This window comes from Sceloporus occidentalis, unplaced genomic scaffold (assembly GCF_023333645.1).
Source record: "Sceloporus occidentalis isolate IW3139 unplaced genomic scaffold, rSceOcc1.0.p SCAF_37, whole genome shotgun sequence".
Lineage (NCBI taxonomy): Eukaryota > Metazoa > Chordata > Lepidosauria > Squamata > Phrynosomatidae > Sceloporus > Sceloporus occidentalis.
The window spans coordinates 6228074-6250928 of record NW_028317017.1 but is presented as its reverse complement, the minus strand read 5'-3'; the positions used below and the strand labels follow the sequence as shown (position 1 = coordinate 6250928).

At 41.2% G+C, this 22855-nt stretch overlaps 1 protein-coding gene across 1 annotated transcript in view; it reads left to right on the top strand.

The window, feature by feature from the left end:
• Positions 1 to 19929, top strand: part of LOC149297775 (ubiquitin carboxyl-terminal hydrolase MINDY-2-like) — a 40058-nt gene extending 20129 nt beyond the window's left edge. The window contains exons 4-9 of the mRNA XM_089488272.1: positions 847 to 1005; positions 2983 to 3085; positions 11805 to 11947; positions 15893 to 16066; positions 19028 to 19207; positions 19822 to 19929. Of these exons, the coding sequence (XP_089344398.1) occupies positions 847 to 1005; positions 2983 to 3085; positions 11805 to 11947; positions 15893 to 16066; positions 19028 to 19207; positions 19822 to 19929 (867 nt within the window). The remainder of the gene's footprint in view (positions 1 to 846; positions 1006 to 2982; positions 3086 to 11804; positions 11948 to 15892; positions 16067 to 19027; positions 19208 to 19821) is intronic.
• The last annotated feature ends 2926 nt before the right edge of the window (positions 19930 to 22855 follow it).

Genomic DNA, 22855 nt, shown 5'->3' with positions numbered 1-22855 from the left:
ATCATTTTCCGTCTTGACTACTGCAACACTCTTCTGGTTGGCACTCCACTGTCTCAACTCTCTCCTCTACAGTCTATCCTAAATGCTGCTGCTAGGCTTATCTTCCTTGCACGTCGCTCCTCTTCTGTGTCCCCCCTCTGTGAAACCCTCCACTGGCTCCCAATTACCTTTAGAATTAAATTTAAAATCCTGGTACTGACATATAAGGCCATCCATAATACTGCTCCTCCGTACATTTCTGCCCTCATAAGCAAATACTCTCCTACTCGATCCCTACGTTCTTCCCATGGGCTAAGGCTCTCCTCACTCATCACCTTTTCCTTTTCCCGTCTACAAGATTTCACTCGAGCTGCCCCATATCTCTGGAATCTACTCCCAAAGAACCTTCAGCTTTCCCATATCTCTGGAATCTACTCCCAAAGAACCTTCAGCTTTCACCCTCCCTCCCAACATTCAAGAAACATCTAAAAACCCACTTCTTCAGAGACGCATACCATCTTAGCTGCTAGAACTTCATTGTCACTGATAACAACCACCACACTACCTCTCACCCTTTCTCTGTGCCTTATGTTTGTCACCCCATTTCCCTCTAGATTATAAGCTTGCGAGCAGGGCTCTCTCCACCAAATGTATCGGTTTGTCTTAGTCTGTCAATTCTTGTCTTGTCATATCCCTTGAATTTATGTATTGTTTTAAGTGCTGCGTAAACTGTTGGAGCTATATAAAAAAAAAAGAACAATAATTCAATATTTCTTTTCACTTATTCTTTGCTGGTTTGCTCGGTAATGATTGTTATGTAGGTCATATGTAGATGGAAGGTAATGTTGCTTTTTCCATTTATTACAGAATATGAGTGATGCCATGGCTATCTTGCACAAGCTGCAGACAGGGCTTGACGTTAATGTGAAGTTCACCGGAGTGAGTGTCTTCGAGTACACTCCAGAATGCATTGTCTTTGACCTTCTCGACATACCATTATATCACGGCTGGTTGGTGGATCCTCAGGTAGATTTCAAAATGACAATGCTTAAAATGGGCATACAAAATGGACCGATGGTTTTTTTTTTTTGGTTTTTTTTTTTATTTGTCATCCAATTCTGTGTTTCTATTTCTAAATGCCAAATTAAAGACATAATTCTGTGCATTTGATTTGTAACCTACGCTTTGCACCCTTTACTGTTCATGTTATCCATCACTGACTCTTCTGTATTTAAGTATTGGTCTTATTACCGTCGACTCTAATATCTGTTGTCCTAATGGAAGGTTTAAGACATATATATATATATATAATATATATATATATATATATATATAATGTTTAAAAATACCTTTATTAACGCAAGTAGGGACTAACTCCCATTAGATTTAATTCGGCCTTTACATTTATTGTGCCTTTTAAGCCTTTTAATCAGTAATGCCTAATTGTAGGGCAATTTCAGTGAGTATAGTTGACAAGTACGTTTTAAAATAAGAGAGTAAAGTTTGATTAATCACCTATTATTACTAATCCTTGCAGTGGCATCACGATTCTAAGATGTGAGCCTTTCATTGAGTATAAAAAAAAAAATGCACCAGAAAGCTGTAGAAGGCACAGAATGTAATTTTATTTGGGTTGCAACAAAACGGTAATGAATGAATGCAATAAATTATAATGATTTCTGTAGCCTCCAAAATCTTCAGGGAGCCAGGAAAGTGTCAGGGTCTAGTAATATTCTTGCTCCAGACACATATTTAACACACAAAGATCAAAAATATTTATGGTTGCTATCCAGGCTTATCTAGTACCTGCTAGCGCACACTTCACCCCAGCTGCACACACTAACGTATAATACATCTTTAGGAATCCTATGAAGGGGCCACATAAAAGATCCAAGCATCTGAAATAGTGGTATGCAACAAGTCCCTTCAGCAACCCCCCCCCCCCATTACCTAAGTACGTTGAACAAGCAGGTTTACAATTGAGTCGCAGTGTGTTATTGTGGTACACATGGCATTTCCTTTGCTTGCCTTTTTAACGCACAAGCTGTATTTGAAGAAATATTCTATTTTAAATCATATCAAAGTGCTGTACATCTACTCATGTAGTTTATTTCTAGGCCACATCTAGGTCACAGTGTTTCTGTGGGGATTTTTGCCCGTTCATCCAGTAGAGCATTTTTGAGGTCAGGCACTAATGTTGGACGAGAAGGCCTGGCTCGCAATCTCCTTTCCAGTTCATCCCAAAGGTGTTCGATGGGGTGGATCAGGGCTCTGTTCAGGCCAGTCAAGTTCTTCCACACTCATCCAACCATGTCTTTATTGACCTTGCTTTGTGCACTGGGGCATAATCATGCTGTAATAAAAAAGGGTCTTCCCCAAACTGTTCCCACAAAGTTGGAAACATATCATTGTCCAAAATGTCTTGGTATACTGGAGCATTATGTTTTCCCTTCACCGGAAGTAAGGGCCCCAACCCCTGAAAAAAAGCCCCATTCCATTATCTCTCCTCCACCAAACTTTACAGCTGGCGCAATGCAGTCAGGCAGGTAATGTTCCTCTGGCATCCACCAAACCCAGAGTCACCCATCAGATTGCCAGGGAAGCAGATTTTGTCATTACACAGAACACATTTCCACTGTCCCGGTGGTGGCGTGCTTTACACCACCCGATCCGACACCTGATATTGTATTTGTTGATGTTAGACTTGCATTCAGCTGCTTGGCCATGGAAGCTGATTCTATGAAGCTCCCACCGCACAGTTTTTGTATGGATATTAATGCCATTGGAAGTTTCAAACTCTTCCGCTATGGAATCAGCAGAGTATTTGTGACTTTTACGCACCCTGTGCCTCAGCACTCGATGACCCCGCTGTGTGATGTTATGTGGTCTTTCATTTCATTTCAACTCAATGTTTATATTTGTAAATCTGATGCAGACTCTTTGTGCGTACTTAGCGTTTTTCCCATTGCCTATTGGGGGCTTGTTTTGCTTTCTCTCTTTTAGATTACTGAGGTGGTGAAAGCCGTTGGTAACTGTAGCTATAACCAACTGGTAGAGAAGATCATCTCGTGCAAGCAGTCAGACAGCAGTGAGCTTGTTAGTGAAGGTGGGTGAGTGACTTTGATTACTTTGCCTTTTTGGAGTGGGTTGAGGCGGTTTTTTATTTATTTTTTTTAAACATACTTAAACCTGTGGGGGGTTTTTTGAAAGACATATCACATTTGGCATAGTTATGGGCCAGATCCCTTTAATGTTGAACTTAAAAATGGTTAACTCTGAGAACATTGAGGCTTTTTTTAATTTTGTCGTGATCTAAAACTCCCTGTAGCCATATAATGTTAACCATAGAAGCCCATGCATCTCGTTCAACTTCCAACAAAGTAAAGCATTAAGCCATATCATTATTTACAATTGTGCCTGCAATTTATATCTTGCTTGACATTGCAGTCACAAAATTAGACTGATTAAAAGAGCTGGTCCACTTAGACAAATTATTAATTGCACTCTGAAGTATGAATCGCATTCAAATAACACACTTTTAAGATGCGTTTTCAGTATCTATGGCAACAATATATCAATAACTGCGTTTGTGTCGCGTATTATGGAGGTTCTACATTGAAAATATCTGTGGTGATTCACAGAAATGTCCCAAAAGATATAACAAATGCCAGCTCACCGAAATGATGTGGTATAAAAAAAAAAAATCCTTTTATTGTAGATGAAGTAAAATGCGTAAATCCACAGCAGATATCTAATGGGGTATAAATAATGCTGTGTTTCATGCACCCTCTCACCTATGAAATATGCCTATAAATATACTTAACCCTTCAACTGATCCCACTATAAAATACGAGGGGGAGGGATAATTGATAGACAAGCACACTCATTTATTAAACATTTGTAATGTTTTTTTTTTTGGTTTTTTTTTCCCCCTCTGCTCCCTTTGATCGCCCTCCCTGAGGTTCACACAGTGATCAGGATGCAGAGCTTGTTGAACACGCCAAAGTGCCATTATTATTATTAATAATAATAAAATATTGTCCTAATAGGCAGAGTTGGCCACCTCTGTAAAGAACTTCTGTTTTCAGACAGGCTGCCACTTAGTAGATATCCATTATTGACTGTCCTGCCCCCCCCCCCAAAAAAAATGGCAGTTCCTTCAATATAACCCTTCCCAAATCGAAAGGCAGATGGTTTCCCTCCAATTTACTGCATATAACTCTTCTTTCACATTTGGTTTATCCATCAGTCTTTGATATTAATAGAATTGTACATGCTTAAACAGATGTGGTATTTAAACATGGCCTCTGAGGGGAGAAGGATGCTTCTGTTGTTCGTGTGACAGTATCTCCGCTGGAAAGACACGAGCGCTTAAATATCATACACGAATAACCAGCGCTTGCTTAAACAAACGATAATCTCTAGGTTATCCTCTCTATATTGTGAGATGGTTTGAGCAGGCTGCAGGCCCCTCCACACTGTTTCTGTAAGGTCAATTGTTATGTTATTTACTGCCTGTTACATCCTGTTTATCCATTGTACAGCGCTGCTGAATATGACGGCGCTATATAAAACGGTTATTGCCAATAAGCACACTTAACAAGCATATGAGTCATCCATTCAAATGCAATCTTACTAGTGACTAAATACACAGAAGTAAGGGATGCTAAAGTCTTCTGGTGTTATATAAACATACACACACACCAAGCCACTCGTGGGAATTAACCCCTTCGCGACCTTTGCCGGTTCAGGACCGTCATGACATGAAGGTCACTAAATGACCTTTGACGGTCCTGAACCGTCAAAAAGTAAAATAAGCTTAGAAAGTGATCAACGATCACTTTCTTCGCTTAAACGGCGTTACTGTAATGCCTCGATGTCGAGGCATTCAGCAAGGCCGAGATCGGCATCGGGTCTGGCCCCTCCCCGAGGCGTCAACAGCTGCCATACATTGTATGGCGGCGGACGCCCGTTTTAAAAGCGTTTAGGAGGCGATCAACGATCAGGAGGCATCCAGCGACACAAACACTTACCTCTGGGTGGGCTGTGACCGCTCCGGAGAGCGGTCACAGCCGCAGCTGCCGGTGTTCTTCGCCATCAGCAAGATGGCGGCCGCCCTGTAAAAGAAACAAACAAGTTTTTAAAGTTCGCTAGATGGTCTAGAGAACTCTGGCTCCACTTGCAGGTTGAATACAGGTACTGCATTCAACCATGCAAGTCAATGGAGCCCAGCTTTCTAATCACAATGTGATTAGTAAAATATAAAAAAAAAAAAAAATATGGAAAAAATTAAAAGTGCTAACATTTAAAAATAATTATGCAGTGATGTCACTAGATGAACCATCCAGTACCAGCAAAATGTGTAAAAAAAAAAAAATATAAAAAAAAAAAAAAGTATTGAAAAAATAAAATAAAATAAAGTTTATTACCGTATTTGCTCGATTATAAGACGACCCTGATTATAAGACGACCCCCCAAAATCTGAATATTAACTTAGGAAAAAAAGAAAAAGCCTGAATATAAGACGACCCTAAAGGAAAAAAGTTTTACCAGTAAATGTTAATTCATGTAAACTATTTTTTTTAATAAAAGCTATGATTGAGAAAAATATTTTTTTTGTTTTTATTTCTTGTATTTTCCAACCTGTCCCCCAGTTACGCACATCTGCCCCCAGGCTTGCCACTCCAATATGGCACTGTGGCCCATGATATGCCTTTTAACCCTCTATATGCCACTGTGCCCCATGGTATGCCTTTTGACCCCCTATGTGCCACTCTGCCTCCAGAAATGCCTTATACCCCTATATGCCACTCTGCCTCCAGAAATGCCTTATACCCCTATATCCCATTCTGGCATTTAGGGGGTTAAAATGCATATTATGGGGCAGAGTGGCATATAGGGAGGTATAAGGCATTTCAGGAGGCAGAGTGGCATTAAGGGAGTTAAAAGGCATTGTATAGAGCACTCTGCCTCCAGAAATGCCTTATACCCCTATATGCCACTCTGGCATTTAGGGGGTTAAAATGCATATTATGGGGCAGAGTGGCATATAGGTGTATAAGGCATTTCAGGAGGCAGAGTGCTCTATTAAATGCCCCCTTAACGCCACTCCAGAAATGCCCTATGCCCCCATTTAACACACACACACACACACACACACACACACCCTATACCCCCATTTAACTAACACACACACACACACACACTCTCCCCTCCCCTCTCAGCCCTCTCTTACCGGTGCTTCCAGCCGGGGCAGCGGGTTGACGTCGCCTTCTGCTGCAGCCGGAAGGAGGTGGAGTTGGCAGCGGGGGTTTGTATGCGTCCGTCGCGTATACTTTCCCCGGCTGTCAGAGATCAGAGTTCCCCGCACCGGTGCGGGGAACTCTGATCTCTGACAGTCGGGGAAGGTTTGCGCGACGGACGCAGACAACCCCCGCTGCTAGCCACACCTCCTTCCGGCTGCAGCGGACGTTGTCTACGCGGATCGCGTAGACGTCAACCCGCTGCCCCGGCAATACAGCAGGAAGCACCGGTAAGTGTGTATGATGGGGGGGGGGGTGAGACAGGAGGATCCAGGTCCCCTGCAGCGGTGCGGGGGATCTGGATCTTAGTCTCCTAATCAGACTCTATTTGAGGTCTGATTAGAAGACGACCCCGATTAGAAAACCTCGTCTTATAATCGAGCAAATACGGTATTTTGAGCAAGTGCTAAAATTTCTCAAAAATCTCAACAAAGAGTTAAAATAAAAGCACTTCAAATACCCAAGGGGTGTCTAATATAAAAAAAAATGGCTGATGGGGTAAATTGGAGTGGCTGAGCTCAGATAGGGCATAGGTACAGACTTTCCAAAATGGACAAAAAAAGCGCACTTCCCAAATGTGGCATTTTAAATCTCAAACAACACAAATCCGTGCATGTGGGGTATCACTGTACTCAGGAGATGTTTCTGAACACACATTGGGGTGTTGTTTGACAGTGACATATACCAGAACCTGTATATCTATAACTAAAGTACAATTTGTGTGAAAAAAAATTACTATTACAAAGTTTGACAAAGTGTAGTTGTATAATTGGTGCATGGAAAGGGTTAAAATAACAGCATTTGGAATACCCTGGGGTGTCTAGTTTTCAAAAATATATGGTTTGAATGGGTTAAATTGAGTTAACCGGCTTCAAAGATGTTCCAAAGAGGAGATGGAGGCAGACTGACCAGATTTGTTAAAAAAGATTTGGAAATCATAAAACGCTGCTTGTACTTATTGCCCTATAACTTACAAAAAACAGCAAAAAAACATAAAAACATTGGGTATTTCTAAACTCAGGACAAGTAGTAGAATCTATTTAGCTAGTTTTTTTACTTTTTTAGGTGAGTAAAAGATTTTTCAAATAAGTCATAAAATGTGGTTTTTGTTTTTCACTTTTCACCATGTTTTTTTTATTTTTTTTTATAGTAAATAAGATGATACGATCAAAATAATGGTATCTGAAGAAAGCCCATCTTGTCCTGAAAAAAACAATATATAACTTATGTGGGTACACTAAATGGGTGAGGAGAAAATTACAGCTGAACACAAGCACCACAAAAGTATTAAAACAGCCTCGGTCCCACAGGGTACAAAACGAAAAATGAGCCCGGTCCTTAAGGGGTTAAAACAAATAAATAGTATCGTCAGTCACTTATTAGAGTAACAAACTCTATACATATACAAACAAAACTGATTAAAAATTCTGATAATAGAAGTTTTGTCTTGCCTAAATATTGAAGAAAAGAGTTGGCCTGTAATCCATTGTGAGATGATATTCTATTTAAGGTTAAGCACAGCCTAAACTAATAAAATTGTCTGAATTTACTATAGGTGCCATACATTATAACATTGAATTTACGTAGAAATTTTCTCTATAATATACTTATGTTTAGAAGCGTGCTAAGAAAATGCATACAAAGGTATTTAACGTGGCAGATGCAGAGCCTTTTATTGAAGAGTGTGCACCTTCTCTATTGGCGTCGCTTCTGTTAATATTCTCGGTACCCATATTATTAACAGTTCTATCCTGGAACCAACGCTGATATTTGTAAGCCTACCCTAAGATTGCCTGAGTGGTATTCTTAGGAGCCATGGACTAACAAGAACCCGTCTGCAGCCAGCCTTCTGCTTGTAGGGAATGAGAGGAGAAAAGCCTGTAGAAAGCTAACCATAAAACTTTTAGTTTACTATCTTATATTTAATAGACCAATTTTATAGTGCACTTACTGCTTTTAAAAGCATATAAAGAATAGTTGTTAAACGGTTTTAGACATGAATAATTAAAAATGATAGGCACTTTTACTGCTCGTGGCTTTTGTTCTAAATAGATAGCATTTTGCATATTTCCAAATCCAGCATTGTTTTACTTTAAAATGTGTTTTTTGTGCATAATTGCTTCTGTCCAAAATTCTAATACTAGATGTCTCTTTGAGAGTCAAGCGGCCTGCCTTAAAATCCATAGCAAAAGCACAACTGCGGTTATTGACCAAACCCATGTTGGGAAGTGCAGATAACTTTCATGGGTGGCAGGATTTTCAAAATGGGGTGTATCTGCCCTACCCCCGCCAGCCAACTGCATCCAAAGTCGTTCAATGGAATGTGTACAAAAACTAAAAATGTGTGTTTAGCAAACTATATGTTTAAATAACTACATGTAGTTTGAAGCTTATAAACCGGGACAAGCTTTGTCTAGTACCCCCAAGATGTGCAAAGATCAATATACAATATGCAGATACCTTACAAACATTATAAATGGTGTGTGTGTGATGGATAGGCCTTCACTTTGTCTACATGTCGGTCTGTGAATCTCTTAATACACTCCTACCCGGTCTCTCTGCTTATCTCATGGTCTCCACCCAGGGCTGGTCCAAGGCAAAATGCCGCCTGGGGCGAATTTTAAAATGCCCCCCCCCCCCTTATCTACCCTTCCTCTCCCTCCGTCCCCCCCTCCCTTGTACTTACCTTTCAGCAGTCCTGCGGCGAGTCTCCCTGTTCGGTCTCGGTGCCGGCTATGAGGAAATGTTCCGGCACTCAGCATTACAAGCCGGCACCAAGACCGAACAGGGAGACTCGCCGCAGAGGAGAGAGAGAGGGGCGCCGAGCGGGTACTGACAGCTTGGTAAGCGAAAACCACTCGGCGTGCCACCTGGAGCAGTTGCCCCACTTGGCTGCATTGTCGGGCCGGCCCTGTCTCCGCCTCTCCCCTCCTCTGATTTTTAGCTCTCATGCTCGCTTGCAAGGTTTTTCAAGGGCTGCCCCTATCCTCTGGAATGCTCTTTCCCGGCCTATCTGACGTTTCTCCTGCCTTCGGTCCTTGAAAGATTTTATTTTTTATTTTCTTTAAAGACCTACTTCATTGAGGGCACCTGCAATCTTCTTTGTTAACATCCTTCCTCACCGTTATTCCTTTAGCTCACCTTACCTGGTCCCTCTCCTGCAATACTTACACTAGTGTGGCTGGTCCATCCCAACGGCACTTCTACCTGTTGTGAAATACACCCTAACTCCCTCTAGATTTTAAGCTCGTTTGAGCAGGGCTCTCCTCATCTTGTTTCTGTAAGTTAAATTGTTATGTTATGTTTACCCATTGTACAGCCCTGCCGAGTATGATGGCGCTATATAAAACAATAAAAATTAATGCACTGAGGGTTCATGCACCTGAGCCTAGTAGGGAAATACAGCAGTTAAGAGGTATAACCAGCCGTTTTTTTCTACCTATCTCTGCCCTGCATTCCCACATCCTTGTAAATCCCCCCATTAGCTGTGATGTGGGGTTTCGGCTGCCTGTGTGGACGCTGCAGTGTACAGTGGGTCTAATGAGCTCAGAGAAAGCATTTCGTGTTAAATGCTTGGTAGCTTCTTACTTTTTTGGGTTCCACTCTAAAGCTTTTTGATGTGTTTTGTTATCTAGCACAGCTTTTGGAATCATTAAATGTCTCTCAAAACTGCTTTGAGGCAGTGCTTTTATTTTTCATTTTTGGTAATAGAGATATAGCCTTGGTACAGAGTCACAGAACAATGGATATCTGTAACAGTAAGAGTGCAAGTGACATCATATGTATATATACACACATACATACACTATATTAACAAAAGTATTGGGACACTTGACCGTTACACCAACATCCCATTCCAAATAAATAGACGTTTATATGTAGCCCCCCCTCATCATTTGTGCACTGGGGGACAGTCATGCTGGAATAGTAAAGAGCCTTCCCCAAACTATATTCCTACAAAGTTGGGTGCATACAATTGGCTAAAATGTCTTGGTATGTCCCCTTCAGTGTACTAAGACATTTTGGACAATGCTTCAAAAAAGGAATTCATGTTGTAAAAACAGTCCTATGCAGTCAAATAAACGGATCTCATGCTGAAATTGACTGTACCATCTCTACCAGGTAGCAAATGTATGCACTACACAAACTGGCGTGACCGCAAATTATAATGTCATATTCGATCAAGTACCTTGTTTGTTAATAACCCCCCTCCCCCTGTGTTACTAAAAGCGTACAGGTACCGAACATCCCCTACCTACCTGATGGGTAGTTGACCTATTCTTACTTCTCAGGCCCTGTTTAACCCCCTCCTACCATGTTTCCTATCATTCTGGAGGTGACTCTGCCAACACACAGAACATCTTCATGTTCTGTTTCTACCATGGAAACATAACCATATTTCTCGAATCGTAACGCCGAAGATGCTCAGTGCTGCGCCCCATGTGTGACCCCAGTGCCAGGTCCCCTGTAGGATTTTATGGCACCCAGGACAGGATATTTGGCATCCTTTGAAAATGCCCTGCTTGGGTGCTCTTCCTGCCCCACTGATTTTATTATGGGGTCTTGCCAGGTTTCCAGATAACACTAATGGCAGACTGTAGCCCAAGAAAGTTACATTTTCTCCTTAATGCAAGATGCCTTGTTAACCCTTAAGCGTAGGCATTTAACACGAAACAGGAATCGCCAATTCTGCCAAGTAATTTAATCCCAGCTCTGCTAGCACCAGTCCAATAAAACACGCAATGTGTGCGATCGGAGCGGAGCCCGGTCAGGACATGTTTGTCAACAACACACAGCAGGCGCTAGCGCTCTCTCTTCTCTGTTTCTTCACTTGCTGCACAATATTGTACAGAATGTTTTTTGTTTTCTTTGGAGTCTTGGAATTAATACAGAAGGAGAGAAAGTGTGACTTGCTTTGTTGTGACATTGTAATATCTCTGCTAACATTGTAAATGTATTTTCCTTTAGAGCAGGGCAGTGTTTGTTAAACCAGAACATATTTCTTCCATGTGGTGGATGGTCAGGTCCTGTCTGTAAAAGAGTCCAGGACACCTCTGTGTTTAGATCTTTTCATGTCATAAAATGATTCAGGAATTGTCACCAGGTAGAATCTACATGTTCTGCTTGCATGAAAGGTAGGGGGTTGATTCAAAAACAGTCTATAGATCCAGGGTCATCACATCAAGGAGGTATTTAAAAATAGTAAAGAGGCTAATTGGTTTTTCTGGCACACTGAGCTTCATGATAGTACAATTCATCTGTATATGAAAGAAAAACATCTGAACATTCCGATTTGGCATTTAAATGATATTCTAGAGCCAAATAATTATTAGTAGGTCTCTTGCCACTTATATTATGACCTCCCTGGGGTAGAATCTCCTTCCCTAATATACCCGGAACATAAGGTCTACACTTATTGTACCTCTCCTTTATTACACTGTGAAAAGTACATCTGTTAGCACTATATAAATACAAATACGGACATGTTTTGAGCCAACTTCTGAACTCTGCATTCTCTTTCAGGTTTTGTAGCTGAACAGTTTCTAAGTGGCACAGCTACGCAGCTGACTTACCATGGCTTGAGCGAGCTGACCACCAGCCTGCAAGAAGGAGAGCTATGTGTGTTCTTCAGGAACAATCATTTTAGCACCATGACCAAATATAAGGTATGATATATCATTGGACTGGGACATTTTTGCTGGCATTCCCAGGTTTGCATGAATCCCTCCCCTAGATGTACTGCTTGTAATAAGGCTATTCCAGGTACCTAATACACTGTAAGTGAAGTGGTATCTCATTCCTTATGCCAATGTTAGCTAATTACATTGTTGGATGCAATTGGAAAATGTATTTTGTATATTGGAAAATGAACATCTTGAGTCTGGAGCCAATGTAGACCTCCAGTATCTTTACTCCAAGGTATTGACTTGAGTTATTTTTGCCATACAGCATCTGATATGAGTTATCACAGTGTGCGGTATTTACAGTCACAGCAATCCCTGTGGGATGTCAGAAAAATAGAAATACTGTGATAGCTCACGCACAGTTGTAAACATGTAATCATTTCTGGTTAAAATAAGTCATATGCTACTTCGGGATTCCCACTACTGTAGACATGCAAAGAAAAAACGAAATGATCTCTAGAAAGAGCATCTAATAATAGTAACTGCCATTGATGTTTTCTGACTTCTGAGAAGCCGCTGCTCATCCATGCTTGTTGTCAGTTAGTTGAAAACTATGACTTTGTTTTCAGGCTCACAGCCCAAATCCTTAGGGCTGTATCACCAGGATTTTAATCCTTTCAGCTCTGTAGGAATAAGCTGTGCGAAAGTGGTGGTTCTAGATTACCGTATTTTCTTGATTATAAAATGACCCCCCCCCCCCCCAATATTAATTTAGTAGGGGGAAAGGCCTAGTAGAAGTGCCGGGCAGAAGCGGAGGCTGTCTCCGTGAATCACACAGACATTCACCGGCTGCTGGAGAGGAGGATCGGGTCCCTGCAGCTCTGGGGGCGATCTGGAGCTTGGTCAATCCTCTATTTGAGGTTGGATTATAAAACAAGGGGTATTTTTCAGAGCATTTGCTCTGAAAAAACCTTGCCTTGTATTCGAGTAATAACGGTATGTTATGGCTCTAGAGTACAGGGTTAAAAAGCATACATTGTATAAATACATAAAACTTTTGCTTTCTCAATGATCCCAAGTGTCCTGCAATTGAGAGTTAGCATGATATTTTAGGAAATGTACCGTATTTCCAGTACTGCTAAACATTGCAAAGAATCCACTCGCTGTGTAAATAATTCTCACACACACACACTCACACACTATATACCGTATTTGCTCGGGGTCGTCTTATAATCAGACCTCAACAAGTCTGACTATGAGACTAAGATCCAGATCCCCCGCAGCGATGCAGGGGACCTGGATCCTCCTGTCCCCCCCCCCTCCAATTTACCGGTACTTCCGAGTCCCCGGTGCGTAGTCCGGGCAGCATGTAGAGCTCTACGCGATCCGCGTACACAACTTCCGCTGCAGCCGGGAGGAGGTGCGGCTAGCAGCGAGGGTTGTCTGCTTCCATCGCGCAGACCTTCCCGGGCTGTCAGAGTTCCCCGTGATCTCTGACAGCCGGGGAAGGTATGCGCGATGGACGGTAAGTTTGGAGGGCGGGGGGCGAAGTGTTAAATGGGGTGCATAAGACATTTCTGGAGGCAGAGTGCTCCCCCTTAATGCCACTCTGCCTCCAGAAATGCCTTTTAACCCTCTATATGCCACTCTGCCTCCTGAAATGCCTTATGCCTCCCTATATTCCACTCTGCCCCATAATATGCCTTTTAATCTCCTAAATGCCAGAGTGGCATATAGGGGTATAAGGCAATTCTGGAGGCAGAGTGAAAGATAGGGGGTCAAAAGGCATATCATGGGGCACAGTGGCATATAGAGGGTTAAAAGGCATATCATGGGGCATATAGGGTATAGGGCATTTCTGGGGCAGAGTGGCAAGCCAGGGGGCAGATGTGTATAACGGGGGGGGGGCAGGTTGAAAAAAAAAAAAGGAAATAAAAACAAAATATTTTTCTCAATCATAGCTTTTATTTAAAAAAATTGTTCACATAGTTTACATGAATTAACATTTACTGGTAAAACTTTTTTCCTATAGGGTCGACTTTTATTCAGGCTTTTTTTTCCCCCCATAAATTAACATTCAGATTTTGGGGGGTCGTCTTATAATCGAGCAAATACGGTGTATGTGTGTGTATATGTGTATATATATATATATATATGTATGTGTGTATATATATATATATATATATATATATGTATATATACACACACACAATGTTAGCTGCCAGTAACAAAATATAGAGGCTAATCAAGCTCTGTATAATAGAGAAAGAGGTCTATCTGAACCACACGCAGTAAAGCATTTCCTTATTTTTATCTCGTTATACCATGTTTTGTTACACTGACCGCATGCTTAGACGGTCGTATCAAGTGCTATATATAAGGGAAAATTGTTTGTTTGTGGCGAGTTGCGTGTCATTGTGCGGTATGATCATGTTTTTTTATTGTTTACGCTGTCACCATTTATAAAAATAGTGGCTTTTAGTTGCTACTTGACTTCTCTTGTTTTTGTTTTAAAATAGCATAAAATAATGCTGAAAACATCCAGCATAATCAAACAGGTTTCTGCCGAATAGACCAAAAAATGTGAATTATGTGCTATTTTTCTAAGCTATAATTGCATGGGCCTGAATTATCGCTTCATCGTCAAATGCCAAAACACCCCCCAGGGCATTTTCATCAAATTATCCCATAAACAACAAAATGTTCTGCTTCAAATGTAAATGCAGAAAAAAAATGAACAAAAAGGAAAACATACAAATTTGATTTTTAAGTGTTTTGTTTACTGACAATTTTACATTTTATTGTATTACTTGCATCCAGAAAAGATTGTTTTTATTTTTTACATTCAGGATTTTTTGGTATTCTACGTCATGGATCCAATAACCGTTGTGAATAAAAAGGTGACATTGCAAAGTCCTGCATTTCATAGTATAGCGTCAGGCAGCGTTTTGAGCGCCGATGCGTTATTATTTTTGTTATAGGATTACCCGTAAGCACAGATTGCTGATGTCATAACACTTAAGATGAAAGACTTTGAGTGTGGAGGTTTGAGGCGTTATTGGTAGAGTTAAAAGGGGAGATGTTCATTAACAATAATTCTTATAGTAAATAGTTCTTAATACCAGAGCAAAGGAATATTTTAATCACCAGAAACACTCCATTGGTTGCTATAACGACAAGACCACGTTTCAAACTGTGCAGCTTTATTTTTTCTTTCACCTTTTGATCCATTACTACAATTACTCTGCCGTTGATTACAGGTGTATCAACAGGGCCGGCCCAGCCATGGAAAAGAGAGGGGCAATTTTGAAGAGGCGGCACTTTGCCGCCCGAAGCACCTTCTTTTTTTATTTATATTTTTTTAAGTGGAGGAGAGAGTGGGGCGCCCAGTGGTTTTCGCTTATCAAGTTGTCAGTACCCACTCGGCGCCCCACTCTCTCTAGCTCGGTCTCGGTGCCGGCTTGTAATGCTGAGCGCCGGAATATGACGTCATTTCCGGCGCTCAGCAGTGAAGCAGCGCGCACTGCGGCAGAGCAGGGAGACTCGCCACAGGACTGCTGGAAGGTAAGTGAAGTACAAAGGGTGGGATAGGGTACATAATGAGCGGGGGGCGGGGGAGGCATTTCAAACTTCGCCCCAGGCGGCACTATGTCTTGGGCCGGCCCTGTGTATCAATATGTTAACGTATCCCTTCCATGAAACTCATGTTTTGTAGAGGCCTGTCTAGTGGTCTGAGATGTTGTCATACGTTTTCAAACCATTTTCTGATCTGGAAGTTTTGCGTGAAAATAATGTTACTGAGTTACACTGTGCGATGGGGATAATTTAAAATATATATATATATATATATATATATATATATATATATATATATATATATATATATATTCTGGTTTAACTTGTTTAGTTGCATTACTTGTTAAAATGCAAGTTTGTAACCGAAGCGTTTAGTTGTTCTTCCATGTAACGATGCAATTTCTTGCACAGGGTCTGCTGTACTTGCTGGTGACAGACCAGGGATTTCTCACGGAGGAAAATATTGTCTGGGAAAGCTTACATAATGTGGACGGAGATGGAAACTTCTGTGATTCTGAATTCCATCTGAGACCGCCATCTGATCCAGAAACTGTGTACCAGGGACAGCAAGACCAAATTGACCAGGTAAAGCATGTACGTGTACTACTATCAACTGCATCAGTCTCCATTGAAATGAGCAGAGGTGGGCGAACCATAGATAAGCGGGAGCCAAAACAAAGCCTGGTGTGTCTCATGGAGCCAGAAAGGAACATTGTACACCTGGTTGTAGCTCACCACCAGGCATCTACTCGGTGATACAGCTAGTTTTGCAAAGTATTTAACAACCCCCCCCCCCCCTTACTTCCCCTGTAAAGAGGTTGGGAGCACCCGGTTCTCTAGCATAATCATAATGTACCATAATATCTGGGAGCGAACATGTTTACCAGAGAATGGGTAGGAAGAATCATTGCAAAGTAACTAATATCTCCGTCAAATATGTTGGTTAATACAAAACCAAAAAGTTATGTGTTAAAATAAATAATGCTTAGAACATTAGTTGTTGCAGCAGCAGTTTTTTTTTATGTTTTTGGAAATTCAGAGACAATTCAAGGAAGAAATAACACAAATTGAAGTTTCTATGCATGGTAGCGATATTTAATGCTTTAATGTTCAAGCGAAGGTTCATGAAGTTTTTGGAGCAAAGGTGACATTCAATATAACATCAAAGATCTGCTGCGGGACAGTTTCTTAATCGGGATTAAATGTCAGTCAAATATCGGTGAGATGTGATAACTGTATGTACAGTATAATGGGGACACATATTCAATAGCTGCCTATTCTGTATTCATGTGATAGCTGAGTGTCCCTTTAAATGAAAAAGCATTTACGAGTAGAATAGGGTACTTTACTTAAAATTCCTTCAGTAATCATAAGCTCTAGTCCTGGCTCGCACGAGAATTGTGAAATACTTAGGGCAACCAGGAGTGTGTACCAAAGTACCAATTGAGCATCGTTTAAACGCGTTAAACAAACGTTACTTCTTGACTATAGTCACTGGGGTAATTACTCTAGTCCTCACTGGCGTACACGAACCCTGTGAATGGAAACTATGTGGCTGCCTACAAAATGGCACTATTAAGCTGTGTGTGTGTGTGTGGATGAAAATGATTTTCTTGGGTTGCTGTCTCACAATTCAGTGCTCTGGGCAAAAGCAATCAATGTTAAAAAAACATAACCTTGTAGGTATGTATTAATCATTGGTGGTGTCATTATTGGACTAATTGTCTCCCTGACGTAGATGGCATATTTATTTATTTTTTACAAAAATTGGAAGATTCTAGTGTCCTGTTTTTTCCAGGCACCCCACAGGTATCCTTTATTTAACATGAATATTTTGTTTATGTGCTCATAGCGTTATGCTTACATGAACACATCTTCCAATCTTCCAAAATGTTATGTTTAGTCTACTTAATGACACTACAATCTGCTTGGTACAAAACCAAAACACAGGATGAAAATATTGTGAATTAGTTTAAATAGTTAACGGTTTGATTGACCATTGTTGTTAAAACCAACATTTATAATTGAATATTATGTATCCCTTGGGCTGACTCTTCCAGCAAATACATGGCTCAGTAAAATAATGAGCCTCTTGGATAGCGAGAGAGTTAAAACAGCACTGAATGGGGGGAAAAAGCACTCATATGAGGCCCTCAGCAGGAGTTTTATCTGCAGATAGGGCTTTTTATTTAATCAAATAGTGTTTAGCAGAATCACAACAGGGCTCGTTATTATGTTTTTTTACTCCAACACTCAAGTAGAACATTCCATTTGATTTTTGCCTTCAGCGTGAGATCCCACTGATGTGTTTGGTGATTGAATACTTTTGTCATATTACCGCCATGTCTTACGGCAAAGCTTATGAAACCTTAATACATTATTTATCAGTCCTACGACAAATGCTGACAGCTCCCTATAATTTCCTATTTTAAGGTTTAGAAGTATGCATTGAACTTCCAGCTTCTATGAAATTACGGTTTAGTTCTCAATTCTGTACATCACGTCCATGCAGCACACAGTGTTGGCAAATCCCTCACACCGCAACAATGCATTACGCCTTTGCTCAGATGGAATATTTAGTTGAAAAATAGAATCTCTAAAATTGTTTATGGTACCTACAAAATGTATCTCTATAATTCCTGTGGTTTTAGAACCTGTGTGCCTTGGTGAAATCATAAGACGCATGAGTGACATTTCATTAATAAAGTGTTGTTCTCAGACCCATATCAAAAAAACGAATGCACTGTCATTGAGCAGCAAGCCTTTCCGAGATACATTTGCTGTCGTGCATAACAGTGCAGCTGCGAGGGAGTGCCTTGTCCTGCAAATAATCGATGTATTAAATAAGACTGGCGGTAGCATCGTGTGTGGTGGAGAGCTGAATAGGTACATCCAAGGATCAGTAGCATTGGAATTTTGGAATGCAGTAATAAGTAGTTATTTAATCTTTCATGTATATGTTTAATGTGCTTCGAGCTGTTGATGATAAAGGTGCATCTCTAGATGAAAAGAGGGCTGAGGAAATATGCTCTTGTTGTCTTCTCCAACTGGTATCCAACAGTGTAGGCATATTACGGTTTCAACACAAGTGAATGTTTGTCTAGGTTTTTTTCCCATCTTTTACAATGGAAGAGATTAGAAAAGCCAATAAGGCAGCAGTAACAATATCATAATGTATATTGGAAGGTAAATGTATATGTAATCTAGGTCTCGGTGTGAAACATTCTTCTCCTGCTGGATGTTGTACAATATCCATTTCTGTTTGTAACTGCTAGCATAGAAGGAAAATACATTTATTGAATAACGTTTGCAAGAAAAACATACCGGACAGTCTTTGGATCCCAAATACTTCACGCCAGCTTGCTGAATTTGAAAGTATTTTTTTCACTCCTGATTTTAACATTCAGTTTCTATCATACACTACAAGAGGGGAGGTCTATGGATCTCTGCAGCAAATGATTTGGACATGACACACATGAACAGATGGTGGGACTTTGCAGGTAGGGCTTTGTTTGCCATTTGTGTGACAGCTTGTCTCTTTTCCAGGATTATCTCATAGCTCTGTCTCTTCAACAAGAACAGCAGAATCAAGACATTGACTGGGAGCAGATTCCAGAAGGTATCAGTGACTTAGAACTAGCCAAAAAACTCCAGGAGGAGGAAGACAAAAGAGCCTCTCAGTATTATCAGGAGCAGGAGCAGGCAGCAGCTGCTGCACCAGCCCAGGTATAGCATCATTATTTATTATTTCCACTGTAGAATAAATGCACATTTTCCAATAGACATTTGTAACAATGTTTCTGGATTGCTTTGCACCCATGTGTGGTAAAAAAAAATCTCTGACATCCTTTTGGGTGGGCAGCTCTCTTTTGCAAGGTTCTATGTGTGGCTCCTTTGTGCGAATGAGGAGCTAAAACATATTTCCTCCCAGTGTGAATTCATCAGGAGTGGATGGCAAACTGTTGGTTGATTACTTATTTATCATTGCATCCTCTAAATCTCACTTGTTCAGTGCATGAACCCTTTCAGTCACTGAGTGGCACCACAAGTTTATACAAAACCACAACGGATGTCCATATAGGTGCCTCTTTCATTGGCACAGAAGCTTGATCAAGAAACTAGGGTGTAGTCGGCAAAGCCAAGGAGTTTTTGCAGTGCAGAGTGTGCTATTGAAATCTCAATTATTTTCCCCTCATATGTGTATGTGTATAAACTTACAAAGCTTCTCATATAATCCGGTAACAAGAATTGTTACTGGTTGACATTTGAAAAATATAAAATATTTGGGGGGTTCGTTTTGCTTTCTAACCATCTTTGCCATTTTATTCAAGCCAGGGCAGGAGCCTCAGGCAGCCGCGAGTCCTTCAGGTGGCCGTCCACCAGGAGCCAGTGAGCGGAAGAGAAAAGAGCCACGGGAGAAAGAGAAGAATACCTGTGTCCTTTTGTAAGGAAAGATGACCTTTCATGGCCAATAAGACCATATTCAGAGGAAACACTAAGAAGGCATGGTATTGTACAGAGAAAGGGAAGGAGACACCTGTTAATATGCCATCTGTGCCTGAAGAAACCCGTTCTTTCAGTTTGAAAAGGGGAATTTACTACAGACCATGTGCAGTTTTACCCACTACACCAGTTAACTTTGTGTAACTTTGTCACATTCAACATGTGTTAGTGTCAAGCACTAATGAGAAAACGGTGAACAAATGCCAGTCATCAGCCATAGCGCGGTTTTTGATGTTTAACATTGGTAAATAACTTCATATCCATGTCTGAACACAAGTAAAATAATGCAAATGTATGTCCTGGCCAGAAGCTTTTGGTACAGCACAGGTAAAATGAATTTCAGGCAGACTGAGTGGAAGGTACAAGCAATTCTGGATCTTGAGCAACCTGGAAGGGTAGCCTCTAACTCTTTTAACCATGTCTGCAAAACATGTGCTGTATAGCATTGAGATATCTGTTCAGCCAAATGCTCCTTTTTGTTCTTTCCCATTGAAATAATTAGCTGTTTGGTATGAATGCAGCTCATTAAGGGAATATCTACTCCAAAACATTCACTGTGTCAGAATATGGGTGAAATACCCAAAATATCAGGTTGAAGGTTTTGTGACAATACTACTTTGACCTCCTTAATTTGTATATAATTTGTACACGTGGAAATGTTAAAGGGGTTTGTTGGGTTTTGTTTTTTAAAGCTCAGAAGGCAATATTTATTAGGCTGTTGGATTTTGCCCTGCTATCTGGTCCGCAATGGCTGGTGGTCAAATATAAACTTTTCTGCCTCGTTTGATTACTGCCAACTGTTGATACTCATGAGATGTTTTAGCGTAACCTCTCTAAAGGCCTGTTATAAAGGGGCAGCAATCCTGGTGGATTCTGCATTACTGGCTACCAGTGCCCTATATCATGTGATCCCTAGAAGAGAAACCACAGAAGGAGTGGATCGCGGTGGTGGTGTGTCTAAAATAAATATAGGAAAGCTAGAGGTGGGCTAGTGCTCTAAACCACTATCGGGTTCATGTATGAATATCATATTTATTGTGAAGTAATCTGGAGGAGCGTTCCATTGGTTTCAATGACTACACCACTGAGTTTACTCAATCACTGGGTGGGGTGGGTATTTAATGATCTCTGCAACCAGCAGAATATGTACTGCAGGAAAGAACATTGTTTTTAGGAAGTATGGACTGGTCACTGCCCACAGCAGAATCAACGAGCCACATGAAAGCTTATCAGAAGCTGCTGCAAGTTCAACAAGCCTCAGCATCTCACTCAGAAACATGCCCTGCAACAGAATAAGATTAAATATTTTGGAGAGTTATATTGGGGAACATAGTTATGTACCTAAATAAATTAATCATTGAGTTTGTTACATGGCCCCTCTGGTGTTAAATGTTCTGTGTCTAACTACCACTATACTGTTATTTACAGATTTACAACTTTTACTAGGACAATTTACAGTGCCAATTCTTCCACCACTGCTTCTGATTTATTTTTTTTTGTGTTGGGGGAGGTATAAAACAAATGTGGAGTAGTTGAGTTCTACTCCAACATTGAATATTATTGGCAAGTGGGCATTTACATTTTCTAGGTAAATTTGACTTCTCATATTTACAAAAGAAATTTGTCTGTTCCTTTTAAACTTATTGTACTTCTACAAAAACAAAAAAAACTAACATCTGCATGTGGTTTTGTTTAGAAACTTCAAGCATCCCTTTCCATGATGTTTGAATAGAATATTTAACCAGATACTGTGTACCCACAGCTCTCGCTAGACATGCTAGTTAGGGACACATCCATGAACCCCAAGTTACATACGTGTGCATATTAAACATATCTTACACACAATAGCTAACTGGATGTTTGGCACAGACAGACCCGCTAGTCTCTTTAGAGTTACGGTGTCTCCTTCCCCACTTATTTTAGTCCGACTAATGGTACTCTGTCACCTTAAACTATGGTTAATCTGTGTAAATTGTCTAAGTATAGCATCTCATTTGCCACCAAAAAATTTTTTTGTTAGCTACTTACCCTTTCATGTTACATTCAGCATTCACCTAATATGCATAATTGCTTCACGGCACAGAAACACGCAGGCAGTTATTAACCATTATTGTAAAACTAAGTGACAGAGTCCCTGTAATGTGTTTTAGCATCTTAGTTGTGACATCTTCTATTGTGGGGTTAAAAAGCATATAAAAGGGGGTATTTCCTTGTCATGGGGGGGGTGGCACAAATCAGAGGTTTCATTCATTTTTTTTCCTTGTACATATATTTCTATGTATCACAGCTGTCAAATCCTAATAGACAGGATACACCTCAAACTCTTTTGCCTCACATGCTTACTTCAAAGAAATACCCACTACCCTTACATTATTTATTCATGGTTTTTTGTTCATTTTATTGATATAATGAAAAAGTTACATTCCTTGTCATTTTATTGCATCAATGGCACTTCCAATACATGCATCATACAGTTTACTTTGTGTGAAGTGGTTCTATTTCTGTACTTTTTCAAAATTGTGCGTGCGGGGCGCGGGCCGGACAGACGGGGCGCGGGCCGGACAGACGGGGCGCGGGCCGGACAGACGGGGCGCGGGCCGGACAGACGGGGCGCGGGCCGGACAGACGGGGCGCGGGCCGGACAGACGGGGCGCGGGCCGGACAGACGGGGCGCGGGCCGGACAGACGGGGCGCGGGCCGGACAGACGGGGCGCGGGCCGGACAGACGGGGCGCGGGCCGGACAGACGGGGCGCGGGCCGGACAGACGGGGCGCGGGCCGGACAGACGGGGCGCGGGCCGGACAGACGGGGCGCGGGCCGGACAGACGGGGCGCGGGCCGGACAGACGGGGCGCGGGCCGGACAGACGGGG